The sequence below is a fragment of the Rhopalosiphum maidis genome, chromosome 1 (assembly GCF_003676215.2).
Source record: "Rhopalosiphum maidis isolate BTI-1 chromosome 1, ASM367621v3, whole genome shotgun sequence".
In the NCBI taxonomy this organism is placed as follows: domain Eukaryota; kingdom Metazoa; phylum Arthropoda; class Insecta; order Hemiptera; family Aphididae; genus Rhopalosiphum; species Rhopalosiphum maidis.
This window is the reverse complement of record NC_040877.1, coordinates 20,234,378-20,250,600: the sequence shown is the minus strand read 5'-3', so window position 1 is coordinate 20,250,600 and position 16,223 is coordinate 20,234,378. Positions and strand designations below refer to the sequence as shown.

Sequence of the window (16,223 nt, the reverse complement as noted above, 5' to 3'; positions counted from 1 at the left end):
TTACGAAATGAAATATCTATAACAGCGTTAGATGATGTGGCTATTTTTATATACATATAAATCAGCGATAGTTTAGCCGATCTTAGGTACTCGATAGCGATATTTAACAATAATAATAATAATGAACAAGAAAAAGTAAATTGCGATAAAATATAATATAATGATGCGAATTTAATTAGTTATTAATGATTATTGTATACGTTTTTATTTTCCAATACCCTAACTGTAATTCATTGTCAGTTTGTGCACTGACAGCCCGTAAAATACAAATACAATTTTTTTTAAATTAATAATAGGCATTATACTTTGGACACCATTAGGTTATTTTTTTGAACCGAATTAGGAGTAAATTATTAGACTCCGCGGAATAGCTGTAATAGATCCATACATCCTTCCAATTTATACACGAACTCTTAATTAGTCAACAATATTTATTATTATTACTACGCATATAATTGTTTATACTATTATATTATTCTATACACATGACTACACATGTGCGTGTGGTTTAGAAATAAATTCAACTCAAACCCAGCAACAACCATTCTGTTCGTATAATATTCTCGTTGGACATCCCCTAAACGCCACATGGTAATAACAATAATATTTACTGTTAACGTTTTACCTGCAGTGATTTGAATAAAATACTACATAACACGATTTTATAGCAAATAATAATAGAACATGTTCAATAGTTTTATCATACGAAAGTTATCTTTGGAAGGTGAATCAATAGTGCAGTATCGGGCACGCATCGTCTAATAACGTGTTAGGACTTGGGGTGTGGCGTCAATAATATTATACAAAACTAAAAAAAAAAAACGAATTCATCGAAAACACATCTTTATAAACCATTAAACAGAATAAAAACACAATGTTATAAAAAGTTTTTTTTTACTTATTAAAAAAAAAAAAAAAAAATACAATTGAAATACGGAAGTACGTTAAAATGGTACTATATTGTCTAAGAAAACCGTTGTAAAACTTTGTAAACTTCATGGTTAGTGAACGTTCAATTACTTTTTTAATCAATCATTAATTTTTTCAAATGAAAAAAACAACTGTTTTATATTATTTAATCCACAAAGAGCTTGGTAAAATAATTCTTGGACAGGGATATTGTTTCTATAGTTTTTACTAAAATACCTGAAAACCACAATAACTCAGTATCTTATGCAGGTAATCAAAACAAAGCAGCGCATTCATAAATGACAATAAAAAAAATCAATATTTCTTGTATCCATACCTAATACGTTGTTGAATATTGCATCATTTTATTTATGTATCGTAATATGACTGTGCAGCGTACTATATATAATAGTAGTGTGTATAAAATATAAATTTACAGCAAACGAACAATATAATAATATAATACTATTAAAAAATCGCTGTTTACTTTTCATTATGCGTACAAACCATTTGAATTGTGTTATTAAAATGCATTAATTTTAATTCGTACGAGTTCAGAGGAAATGTATACGTATAATACTATATGTGTGTACAGTCGCACACACGCGGCCCCGCCGTATAATAATATAATATAACATATTATACAACATTGTTGGAGCACTCCCGGCTTAGAATACATCCGTACGTATATATATATATATATATTTTGGAATATTTACTGCACAAACGCATAAAATGTACACACATTTATACATATAAACATATATAAATTATACATATAAATATACGGCGATATAGATATTTTATAATATTTAGGTCGCGGCATCGTGGGTAGGACTTTGTCGTGTTTCCTTCCGCGCGCGCGGTGTCTGACGTCTGCTTTCGCAGACTGTGTTTTAAAAAATCTCCTCCTCACTGCAGTATAAAATATGTGCGGGGTCGTCTTCTCGAGACTCGCAATAACGCAATGTAGGCGTATTTTTCGGGACACCTCCCCCCACGAAACCCCGTCGGGGTTCTCGTACGTATTATCTTAATAGTATAATATAACCAGGGCCTACGCCTCTGCAACCCTTTCGAAAGGCCGTATTTCAAATGTCCTTTACTTTTAAATACGATAACGTGTCCCCCGCAGCCGTACCCGAGCGCACTTGTTGCGATACGCACACGTACGGAAAAAAAGTCCGTTTTTAAATTTTCAGATGATATCCGAGGACGCTTGGGCCGTTCGCATTACCGTTAATATAGAACGCCTTTTATCAGCAGCGACCATCCGATGTATTTATACTTAAATATATATGCACGTATACGCGACTTGCGAATAGCCATCGGACGCCAGCGGACCGCACTATACCGACGTATTCGTTTTCGACGGCCGAAACTACCGAGTTTTTTAATAAAACGAATTTAGAACGCGGCAAAGTTGTTATCGCATAGGTGTCCTTTGTGTATTGGTAATGCGCCTGGCTATGAATAAAACAACGCGATCTCATTGATAATGTGACGATGAAAAACTTCAAAACTCTATTAAAAATAACTGCTCTTTGTAATAACACTAGGTACTATAATTTACGTATAATGTTATACCTACTATTATACTTTTCTTAGCGATCGTAAACTCGGCACGAATTAAAACAAAAACTGCGTTAGTATCTGTTTGTACTATTAAGATAAAAAACCGTAAGCAAATATATTATTTAAAACAATAAAAAATATAGTACCTATAGTACCTAACTATATATTGCTTCAGAGCGACAAAAATAATATTACATATTAAGTATATTATGGTAAAATGTTTGATAAGAATGGTACGAATTTACGAGCGTAGACCATTTGGGCGAACCGACCCAAAATATGATCTGTTTGGGCGAACAGATATATATTGTTTCATGTTTGGGCGATGATTATTCAACTAAAAATACCGTTTGAGTGGTATGAAAATGATTAAAATATACACTAGACAATTAATTAAACAAAATCATACAAATTATAAATAATAAAAGTCTTATTAAAAAAAATAGCACAGATATTAATAATATTATTTTTTAGGTAGATAGTATAATATACAGTCAAAAAATAATAAATAAAATTATGTGTAATTAATACATTTTAAAGTAATCTATTGGCTTTGTATGAAAATGCTTTTTTTGATAATAGTGATCAATAACGATTATCGATTAGCAATAATATCATCCGTATCTGTCACCAGGTTTTCTTCGTATCTTTCACCTCGCATATAGGTAAAAATAATTTTACTCGCCCCGACGGGCTATTATTTGTTTGGTCGAAATTTCGCTTAAATGACCAACGTCCGAATATACAGCCGATGACTATAATAAGTAGATTACATATATATAAATAACCAAAAAAAGTTGTTTCGTGCGGCAACTTACTACGTTATGATTTAGCGTAGGTTATCCAATATAATAACATTGTGTATAATATGATATACCTCAAAACAACTAACAAAAAAATAATAAAGAATACAATACTAAAAATAGATAAATCTATCGAACGATAAATAATGCCATAAATGACTATGTATAGCATATTATTATTTATCTTAATATTATGGAAAAAGTAACTTAAAAATAGACGAAAAAAAAAAAGAAGTGAAATGGAATAAACATGATTTAAAATCGTCTAAACAACACAAATTTACGTTAAAATTATTCAGAAATTCAAGTTCTCGTTTAACACGCAATGTGCCACCGTAATATATTGTTTAGTATACTCACCTATTGACTATTTTATTCGGCGTGTTTATTATGGTGCGACGTGTTTGCTGCAGTGAAAATGAAAATAAAAATAATAATCGCATACCGTTATGATCGATTCAATGTAAGATTTGAGAAGGGTCACGTGGTATATGATATCAGATAAAAATGTCCCGCGACCTACGCGAAATAGCGGCCGTTTTACATGACTTTAATTCGGTGACCCGTGACAATTCTATTAGTAACAAACGTATGATAATCACAAACGCGCAGTTTAAAAACGAAAATTTACCAGTGGCAACCGAATCGAAACGCATGCACAAGAAAATTAATAAATATCGGGGAGATATGTGCGCGACGGCGGGGCTTATGTATCGTTTACCACGCACAATCTATAATCAGAAAAACAATTGTGCTTTAAACGCCGAACGTAGGTATACGACGTATATGGTTGGGACATTAACACGCAGCACTATATAAATTATAACGCGCACATCAATGATCGAAAAACGCGTTTATTCGGGTGTTCGCGTGGATCGAGTGTGTAATTGGGATATATATAATATTATGATCGAGACGACGTACGTTTAACTTTCGTCGAACTTGCATCAGAAATGCGCTATATATTCGTTCGGATTGACATATAATATATATAATACATTCTGCGCGTACTCGTGTGTGTGTGTGTTTATATACATATAATATAACACAGCAGGTACCTCCTATACAGTATACAACGCGTTCACATTGTTTGGCGTGGTATTTAATCAGCGGCTAAAAATGATTTATGATCACAGTAGCACACACACACACACACACAAAGAGAGAGAAAAAATGGTGAAAATTATGTATCTCGACAGCGGTATAAAGTTTATATACATATATATATATATATATATATATATATATACGTGTATAAGTGCACGTGTGTGTGTGTGTATTATTTACCATCGCGAAAATGAAGAAAACCGTTCGACAGGCGACTTTATTAAACGTATGCAACGTACATATTTCCCCAGAGCCAGTCGGCAAACAGGCTTTGAATGATTTGTAAGCCCTGAAAAAAGCCATTTTGATTCGCTATGGATGCATTCGGCGACGAATCTCCGGGGAGTTTATATTCACTCATACATATTTTACCGCCAAACTTCGGTCTGGTCAGGAGCAGTAAAGTTTTCTTGTGTAATTTTTTTTTCCATCCCATCCCACTCCTAATAAATATTCTTTTACGGTCGTACCGCGAGAAATTAAAAGTAAACGAGGCATTGCAGAATTCCGGACTACGCAAAAAGCGAACGATTAACTTTAATTTGATTTGTTTTCAAATTTTTTTCACCCTTTTTTTGCCAAGAGCATTTTTCTTTGGTGGTTATCAAGTGGTGGAGCAACGGTATTTCTTGGACAAACGGCTTTCTTCTTTTTTTTTTTTTTAATTCTCTTTTTCTTCAGTAATTTAAAAACAAACATTGTGTGGAATGTTTTGAGTAAAAATGTATACTGTTGCTATATACACAGAAACATCAAATGGTTTTTTTTTAAATTTAGAATAGTTTCAGCAAAGTGTAAAGTATTTACATGATAATCAAACATGACATAAGTTTAGTTTTAAATTGTCTATAGTTTTTTAGTTTTACAACTTGAAATTGGTATTTTGTAAATATTGTCAGTATAGGTATTGAATAAAAAAGTAGTACATTTTTCAAAGAAGCAAACTTATAAATTAAAAGCATTATAGTGATTTTACAAACAGAAAATAAGTGTGATAATATATAATGTTGGAATTAGAACTTATTTTGTACAATACACATACATTTTTAAACTTCATTGGTTATAGTGTTGAGTATATAAAAAAAGTTACAAACACCTTAGCGTACCTTTTTAAATACCATTATAAACGGTTTTGTAAAATCGAACTTAAATAAATTGATATATTTTAGACTTTTAGAGTATAGTATAGATAATCTTATATTACAAAAATACAAAAACCGTAATAATAATTACAACATGGGCCAATAGGTAGAGTGAACGGTCAATCAAAAAAAAATAGGGGCTGGTGTAACTCGAATTCGGGTATTTACGTATCTACAACAATAAAACACGTTTATATTATATATATTATATCTATTCTAAATTTCTAAATCGTTTAAAATTATTTTCCGTTCCATATTCAAAAATCAAAGGATACGATCATAATTCATAATAAATAAATTTTATTTAAAATTCTAAGCCCAATGTTGAATATTGTACCTATTGGTCTTACAATTACTACTAGTGTTTTATTTATTTGTTGTCATCGCTTTTTGAAATAGGTAGTAAAAATGCTTATACACTCAACTTCAATATTTTTTCTGGTAAAAAAATAAATCTAGATGCCATATGTTCCTTTTTTCAGGGTGAAGGTGATATGAAGAATACATTATAATTCGTAAAATGACATTGCTTTAAGAACCAAATCTATAAGTATAATAACTCGTCAAAAAGCTTGAAAATATCGAATACCTTACTCTAACCTTGCCATTTTTTTTACACCGATTACAAAAAAAAAATGAAAGTACCTAAATTATTATAAAGACAAAGTCAACATTTGTACATATGTGTGTTAGCCTTATTAAATAATAATACATTAAATAAAATATAAAAACCAATTAAATAATATAACATGAACAAATTTATTTGTGAAAAACTGAAAAACAATGGACTATTTTCAATAGTCATACTGTATGGGCTAATCCTTTATGGGCACACAGCAAAACAACCGTCGGACGAATTTCTTTGTCCGTTTCCACCACGTACGGCGCGGTACTGCACCACGCTCAGTCGAAGTCGCCTTTAACGCTATTTCAGCTTCGCGGCTAGTTATCAAATCCGTAGACGTTTCCACATCGGCCGGTATTTTTAAGTCTTCGTCCGAAGCTCGCACGGGAGTGCATATGACTCCGGTCGCTTCGGTCGCGGTAAATGTCACGCAGATGTTCGGCGAACCCGTCATGTCGCCGCCGCTCACCACTTCCCGTTCTGCCGGACCCGCAGAAACCGGGCGCGTCGACACCGAAGACGGCGACTGCAGTTGAATCGCATCGTCTGCACCGGACATCAGTGCGATGTTGGGCAACGAACAGTATTGCCTTTTCGTCAGACCGGAGAACTCGTCGTTTTCTTTTTCCAATCGACCGTTTGCCGCATCACACATCACTGCGATGTTTGGCATCGAAAAATATGGCCTTTTCACCAGACCAGAAAATTCGCAGCATACTTTTGCTGTCCGAACTTTGGCGGGTGGTTCAGCGGGAACCGGCAGCATCTCCTGATTCTCGGCCGGAGCAGGCAGCGATCGAGTCTCGCCGTCGGATATAATTACATTATTTTCCATGATAATGCAGTAGAATATCCGTTGATAGAGTTGCACAAAAAATAATAATGATACACTTTTATAAGGAACAGAATGTGTTAGAAGACGTATGCTTCGTAACAATAACACTTTAGTAATGAACAAAACAGAAATATATATTGTTTCAAACACTATACACATAGTTGTCAGTAGCAACAGCAGCCAGTAATAGATGTTTATAGTTTTTGTATCACAAATAAATTTTAATTCTAATACAATAGAACCTCGATTATTCGTCAGTATCTATCCCGTCGGATAGTCGAAGACACTGTTTAAAGAGAAACGAATATTTTTTTTTAACATACAGCATACATATTATTATTTATTCTTTTTTCAATAATATTATGACTGACTTTTCAGAACAAAGATATCCACAATTGCAATACACTGTAATTATCTCATCCATAATATATATTTATATCATTTATCTAGTTGAATAACTGAGATTTGTAGTAGTAGTGTAATTTTTTTCGTAAATGTAAAAGGGGTTGTTTGACTATATTATGCGCGAACGGAAGAGTTTTTATATCACTATAGTAATATAAAAGCAGGCACGTATATAGGGGAGGGGGGTTGGAATTCAAACCCCTCTCGAAATATTTTCGATTAACGAGGAAAAGATTGTTTTATTATGTTGCGGCACAATTTGTATTACTAAATTTTGTACCCCCCCCCCCCCCCCGAATTTTTTTTTTGAGTACGTGCTTGCATAAAAGTATACTATTTATAGTTATTTATATTACTTGCAGTATTATACAGTCTAGTGTCAGACGTATCACCGCCGAAAACAGTAAGAACATTGGTAGTTTTTCATTTTATTTATATTTTCTTAGAGAAAGGAATTAGTAGGTTTTAGGTACTTATAATACCACATTAATCCATGGGAATTTGTTCTTCGCGAAAATCTATTTATTATTGTGTGTTATACTGTTATGTATAATGATTTCGTATATCCTTACCTACTTGACATGATATTTGATATTTTATCGCTTTTTTACAATATCAACTTAAGCTAAAGTCGATAGGTATTAGCGTTAAGTTCCATAGCAAGGTAGGTACATAGTATAAAGGAACCAATCTCGCTCCGGTGCATTGACAAGGGTGCTTTGATTAATAATCATCATAGTGCTTCATTTTTTGTTTCATTTTCGATTTTCTTACTATGTTATTGAAATTATCACAGTAAATTCATATTTATTCAAATATTAGAGTAATTTTATTAAATAAAAAAATAGTTTATATCGACTAATATTAATAGTTATTTAATTTCACATTGCAGTAGTTTCGTGAGAAGTATAATATAGTGGATTTTATGCAAAATTAATAATACCTTTCAAATTTCAAGAACAAAAAATACAACACATTTATAATGTGACAAATTTAATAAATGTATTGTGGATTATTTAACTTACTACACGCACATTGTCTGCGATCCAACGCAGTCGGATTGCCTACCTACGCGATTTAGTTGTTAATACATCGATTTTCCCCAAAGATAGGATGTTAATATTTCGTTTGACTTTAACTTTTTCTCCTACAATACAACATCAGACTTTCGACATTAGGTGGTATGACAATCCGCCGTAAGCACCTAGGCATATTGTCCAGCACAAGTATTGGTTTGCACAGGTTAATAATTGATTGATAGACACTCGATTACCATTTTCGGTATGCATTTAATATTTTTGAATTCAAAAAAGCACCACGGACAAGCGTCGACTTTATTATATTTTTTAGTAACCGATTTCTAGACACCCGACTACTATTCTCTACCGAATTTCCGACGAAACGGTTTTCACTCGACCACCTCGAAGGCGACATCCGAAATCCAGTTACACAAGGCCCCTATATTATTCATAAATTAATTATCATATTATCAAATTCTTACAATAATTGAAGTGCTCTACGTTCTATCGTTATTGTCTGTATTCAATGCACAACAACAGTGATTTTATTTAAATTTTTATTTTAAGAAAAGCCTATTTAATAATAAATACTACGCATGCATAATATAAATGTATATATACACGTGTATATATAATATACATGTATATATTGTTTAACTTGCAGTGTTAAGATATTTGTACGAGTTGAATTTATTAATTTGAATAAAAATTCAGAAGAATGCATTAGGCATCACGTGCGTATTGTGGCGTGGAAAGAGAAACTCTAAGAAATCCAAATATGAACATTTATGTATTAAGTTGAATAAATAAAAAAAAAGTTTTAATATACTATTTTTCGAGTGGCGTCGGTAGAAAAGAAACGCTGAAATGAAGATACAAAGATAGAGTGAGAGGGGATGAGAGAGAGAGAGAGAGAGAGATGAAGAAAAATCGAGTTTTTGTGTAAACCGTTTCGTGACAATACAAGTTGACGGTAAACGTGTAATGCACAAAGTATAATATCGGACGCGTGGGAGAACATTTAATTTTGTTTTCCAAATCTGAGAATTGGTCCGCTTGAAATCGCTCAGCGCGGTAAGTATTGAAAACGATCCCGAGAAACGCGTGCACTCGACGAGGATGTCGTTCGTATTAAACGTATGCGACGGTTTTTGTGGTGAACGATGAGTGTGTGTATCACGTGATGACGGCACAATATATTGATCTGGAGACCGAATGGCCGTAGCGGTGCAGTAACACGACCCGACGTGCAGAAATTCGAGTATTACATAATATCATAACTATTTTAATGTATGAAATACATAATAGTATTATAATTATACGAATTGCGCGTAATTTTTGCTGCAGTCCACCACACACACACACACACATTCCGCACTGGGTCGTATACTCGCGATCATATACCACGCGTGTCCTATGCGGTATAGTATAGGTGGCCTATAAGGTATAGTTCGCATATGTATATATATATACGAGATAATCTTGCAAAGGTTCCGCGCACCGGAGCGCGGTGAACGCGATTAGAGACGACGACCGCGACGGCGGCGAAAGAATGGTAAAAAATAAATAAATAAATACACGTATACACTGTCGTACACATACCCATATATATACATATACACACGCGTGTATTATAATATATTATGATAAAAGACCGACAGAAACGGTCGTGTCGGCAATCGTTTTTATATATATTATATTATTATATTGTGCGCGCGGTGTGTGCGTTAAACAAAAAATAATACATGTAAACTTGTACAGCATACACTGCAGTAGTGTGTCGTAGTAGTATTAGTCGAAGTAGTAGTTGTGGTAGTAATAGTATTAGGAGCGATGGTGGTGGTGGGTAAGTAAACTCTGTGTAGACCGTATATAGCGATGCTTATGGACATCGCGTGGCGAGTCGTGATCGAAACGTCGTCCCGGGGCAACTTGTCATACACTGCACGCGCGCCGCGCAATAAAACCCGACTTGTCGATGGACCGTGCAGATTAGAGACGGACTGTATATAGTCGCGGCCGTGCCGCTTCACCCCCGCCGACCATGCCGTCGTACAAATGACACTGTATAATATTATATTCCATATAGGCAGGTATATATGCATATATATATATATCATCTGGCGGTGTACGCATTATATCTCGTATATATATACCGGAGATTAAGGATTTTCCGACGATTTGGAATGATTTGGGGGGGGGAGTGATAGTGGGTGGGTGTAGTTGCGGGACCTTGACGTATAGGAATGCATAATATTATAAGGAGAAAAAGATTATATTAATATTATGTTATTAGATTAGTGCATATTATAATATATATTATATACGTGTAGACTGTGAGCGTGTATATGTATACCGTTTGGGAGAGGGAGATTTTTTTTCACACTTACGATCGACTTCAGTACCTATTTTTTTTTTTTTTTTTCGTTAACGTAATTTATTTTATCCGATCCAATATATTACAACAAGCTCGCATGAAACGAATAATAATATTATAATGTCAAGTTGAGTGACATAAAAAATAAAATCAACCATCGATGACATTTTTTAACGTGTTATTTTGTTTTTTATGACAAGATTTTTTTTTTTTTGTGTGTGTGCGATGGAGCTTATACCAACGCAGAAATGTCTCGTGAAACAGGTAAAGGTTACAAAACGGATTTTACATCAACCGGGTGACCGATATCATACAAAATAACCACAATATTTTATTAGTCGAAATTAATTATCATATAATATGAAAAAGCATCGGGTGATAATATTATTATGTTACGTTTAATTGATACCGTTAATTTTAATTTTTTAATCTGTAACTGCGGAACAATATTATTGCGGATGGTGGTTGTCTGGCGAGGGAGTAGGTGACAACACTTTTTATCCGCAACGGACAAACATTTTACGGCAAAACTCGTTTCTCGCGTTAAAATATCACTATATTATATACTCGTATAATATATTATAAGGTTTATTTTATTTATTTTTTTATCTCGCGTCAACCTTCGTGACTATCAAAGTTCTCGTAACGTGAACGTTTCATTAACGGCGCGTAGCGTTAGAGTGGCGGCGTGTTTCCGCCGACCTGGCTTTATATTATATAATTTATACTGTTATATACTCGTCAGAAACATAAATATTATTGCGAATCATTTTGAAACAATCACACCACATGTTATTATCAACAAACGCGATAATAATCAGATCAGACTCGCGAGGACACACACACACACCCTATGCTAGAGGCCACTATAATTTTATTAGAAAAACTATATTGCCACTTTTGATCGTTAAAATTCCACGTAACACAATATTATTGTCGCTTACATGAATGTTCTTCGATATTCGTTTTCAACAAGTATACACATAACTTTTGTCACAGTGACGTTATTTAAATTATTGTACATATTATACAAATTTAGATTTTTTTTTTTTAAGAAAAATGATCTCATATACAGTTGCCACTTTTTCAACGCTTTATTGCTGCATATAGCTTACAACATAACCACACAATATACATATATTACAGTGTTTACCGATGTATAAGCGAAAACTGTTTAAAAAATAGTTTGTTATTCTAAAATTGACGAATATAATAGAATTCCAAAATGATCGTAATTTAAGAAGTAGATATAAAATCTTCTTGATCGCATGACTATATGAGTAGAAGAGAGTATACGATTCTTTACACTCGATGCAAAATATTAAATTTCACTTTATTAGGTTAGGTCAGGATTTACAGAAACAGGCTAAAAGTTTTTAATAATACATTTGATTATAGTAATTTAAATCGAATTTTTAATTTTAATAAAATCAAATGCCATATAAATACACTGCTGCCATTTTGGTTATTTACCAAACGCATATGCTTGTATGTTGCATATTGTTGTAATTTTTAGACACTAGTTTTTTAATAACAATAACCAAAATATCAAAAATAATGAACTCATAAGATAGCGTAAGCTCATGGAAAAATCACTACTATTAGAGAAAATCCAATATTAAATTATATCCAACAAACAATAACAAAATAAAATATTACCAACCTAATATCAAATAACATTGTACTCGTAGATGGACAACAAGAGTCTGTAATCTTATACTCATAACATTATAAGTTACCATTTATACTCTCTGATATAATAAGGAAGTTATCGCTCTTGCTAAGTTATACACTTTTTTGACGTACTAGAGTTTATTAACAAAAGTTTGCAAAAAAAATGTCAAGAAATTTTCATGACTTTAACTTATTCTAATTAATTAATTAATTAAACATCCATTTAAATATCTGTGCAGAGTTCAGAATTTATCGAAATTCCTCTGTATATTTTTTTTTTCATCTCGTTTAAGGCCTTAGTATAAAAATACGATTTACGCTATTCATAGTAAAACTTTCAAACAAAATATAAAGTATAGATACCTAATTACTTCAGCTGTTCTTTCTGAAAAAAAAAGTACAATTCTATTGTAAGTATGGTTATTGAAACATAAATGTTAGTTTTATATAATTTAATTTAATTTGATTACCTAACTATTCTCAATACATTTTCAAACATAATACGTAAGTACAATTAAATTATAACGCGTTAAATAAAAGACTAATCTACCTATTCATTGATAAAAATATTATTGTTTATTTCACATATTTTTATAGGAATGGATAAAGCGTAAAAAAATGTCATAATATTTTAAACATTTGACTTTCAATTATTTACGGTTACATTAATAAAACACAACACATTTTTAATAATAATTCGTTTATCTTGTATTTCTGTAGTTTGCTTTGTATTTTGTATTATTTATTAATTTTTAAAAATATGAAACTAAAAACTTCTATCGATTGGTGACTAGAAATTTTGCTTTCAATTTACTTACTTCGGAGTAGATTAGTGATGAGCTGTAACGATTTAAATACATACAATTAGATTTAAATGATTATACTTTATCTTTAATGTTAATCTTTTTTTATCAGTGAACTGTTTGCGACGAAATCGTTTTAACTCAAAATATAAAATCATGAGGTATTCTTAAGTTATCCTTTTTTCTTCATTATTAGTCTACATCTGGCGCTATCTGGATGTTTGTGATGTGCAATTTACTGGAATATGTTAAAAATCGATAGGTAGCTCTGTTTTCAAACTGTATAAATTGTACAGCTTGTTCAATGTATGTATTTAAATAGAGATAAGTATGCTTTATTTGTTTAAAAAATTACAATGAAATGTTTAAAAAAAAAATTTGACAAAAAGTGGTTCTATAAAACTAAGATTTAAATGTTAGTGCATATTATAATATACTAATACAATTCATGACATTTAATTAAACAAAAAAAAAAATAGTAAAATTAAACTTATATTTTATACATGGCAAATCGTCTACTAGGTTCCATCTTAAACACAATCTGGTATATTTAAATTAAATTAATGTTTAACAGTGATTACAAATATTATTAAAAAAAAAAATAATAATAAAATAAAACTCAATTCTTACGACAAAACATGATCAGTGCTCTATAAAATTATTAAACTTATTGATATTTAAATAAAATGCACAAACAATATAGTATTAATTTATTATAAAAAATATTATTCAAATAATAATTAAATTGAATGGAATAAAAATAATTAATATTATGTTAATAGTAATACAAGTAGTTGTTAGAAATATTTAAAGAGAGTTGTAAGACTGGAGTAATAACCTTTCCATGTATTAGCTTGATTAAGTAGTGCATTATAAAATAAACTTAAAGTGCTAAAATTATTGAAATTGAAAAAAAAATGGCAAATAATGCTTATAATTAATGAATATAAGTATTAAAATTGAAATCAACGACATCGATTACAGTAAAAAAAAAAAAAAACATAAATAAGTGTTAATTGTTTATGAAAAAAAAAATTTACTACGTAAAAAATGGCTGCAAATTGAAATTATTTTGATTATTTTGATGTAGGCGCTGCGTATGGACATCCCAAAAACTTGTCACTGATCTTTCCACCCTCGCGAAGACCGCTAAGAAAAGCGCCGTGAACCGTAGCCGGATAATTACGTATAGTATGTTCACCTACATAACAACAGACACAAAACATAGTTGACAGGTCATATTTAATAATAATTGAACATCTTCATTTGCATATACCGCCCTTATAAAACGTACGTACGATAATAAAGCATCTGAAAAATGTTTGAATGCCGTAAAGAGACGGCATAAATTGAAACGTCATTCAAGATTTTCGAACGTCACTATATTATACATTTCTTTCTATATATATATATATATATATATATATATATATATATATATATATATTATGCACACACAATGTACATCACGGTGATTAGGTATTGAAATTAATTTTACTCGGAAAATATGACTTATTATTCGTAAAAAAGACACCCCGTCATCTCACGCTCTCTTAAGTCCGTCACGGTTGTAAATCAGCTTGACAACTTCTTAAAGGAAGAGTAATCGGTTGACATGTCAACGGCCCGTACAACGCCGACCGGCAGGTGAGTCGGATTTACGGCTGCCCGCGAGACGATGTTATAATAATATTAAACAATATTATGTATACGATACGCCTCCGTTTTCAACAGAATAGCGATTGTGGACCAGACGGTCAGATATAAGTCCATAATAAACTGTTGTTTGAACTCGAGTTTTATTTTTTTCAAACCCATTTTTTGGTCCAGACGAGATTTTTTTATAATTTTTAAAAATGGGTTCAGTCCCCGAGCTCGTGTCGCACGCCGAACAAACAATAACGGCGCGACGACGGTCGCGAGACAATAACGCGCGTTCGCCGTCGCCCTGTACACTGTGCATCGCGATGATAGTATAGTATTGTATACTTAATAATATATATTATAGTCTTAGAAAATATCTCACCGGCAAAGTAGAGCCGTTCGCTTCCGTCAGTCGGGTTTGAACTCGTGTTGGGTTCCGTGCTCCGGGAACACGAAACGGGAGCCGCTAGCAAGTCGTAATCGGAGCCGGAGGCACCTACTGCCACAAACGAATAGGACCCGCGCGCCCATGGATCTGCTCTCCAGCGAGTAACGACGGTTTCCTTCGGCTGAAAATAGATTATACGACGACGTTAGAATAGTAATTAAAATGTATGTGTGAATAATATAGATATATGGTAATGCTACACGAATTGAAAATGTAGTGTGTAGTAGCAGCATAGCATAGTACCTACATACGGACGGAGTTGTAAATTATTGTTTCGTGTGTTCGATAAAATAAATTACTAAAAAAACACGTGTATTAAATAACACGGATTATAATGATCATTATTTATGAGCGTGATAAAAAAAAAATACAAATTAAATTTAAAATATGAAACAAAATATTGTTTTAATTTTTAATATCGTATTTAAACATTTTAAACATAAATACGAGTAGTCTGTGTAATCAATTAAAAATGTATTGCTTCACCCATATACGTAATTCGTATCAATATTTGTTGGTATAAAGGTTTGAAAATTAGAAGAAAATACAATCAAATACAAATATAAAATAAAATATTTAAACCATAAATAATAATAGGATACAGAAATATCAAGTGCCTACGCTTATTTATTTATTAATTTCCACAAGCAATCGATTTTAAGAAAAACTGGTTTTCGTAAATATTTCCGTCTTTTCATATTATTATTTAATTTTTTGGTTTACTCTAAAAATACTGTGAGCATCGTCTCCCTCAACTAAGTCTAATTTACAACTAGAAAATACTTTTAAAGTTCAATGTTGAAGCATTTTCACTACTCCTAACAGTTGGATGGTTGGATTATGTCCGAAACAAATAA

General features: G+C 32.0%; 1 protein-coding gene across 1 annotated transcript in view; it reads right to left on the bottom strand.

Moving 5' to 3' along the window:
• Nucleotides 1-14,015: 14,015 nt before the first annotated feature.
• Nucleotides 14,016-16,223, bottom strand: part of LOC113549832 (lysine-specific histone demethylase 1A) — a 354,689-nt gene continuing 352,481 nt past the window's right edge. Inside the window, exons 15-16 of the mRNA XM_026951307.1 lie at nucleotides 15,301-15,487; nucleotides 14,016-14,475 (exon numbers count right to left, since the gene is read on the bottom strand). Of these exons, the coding sequence (XP_026807108.1) occupies nucleotides 14,351-14,475; nucleotides 15,301-15,487 (312 nt within the window). The 3' untranslated portion in view covers nucleotides 14,016-14,350. The remainder of the gene's footprint in view (nucleotides 14,476-15,300; nucleotides 15,488-16,223) is intronic.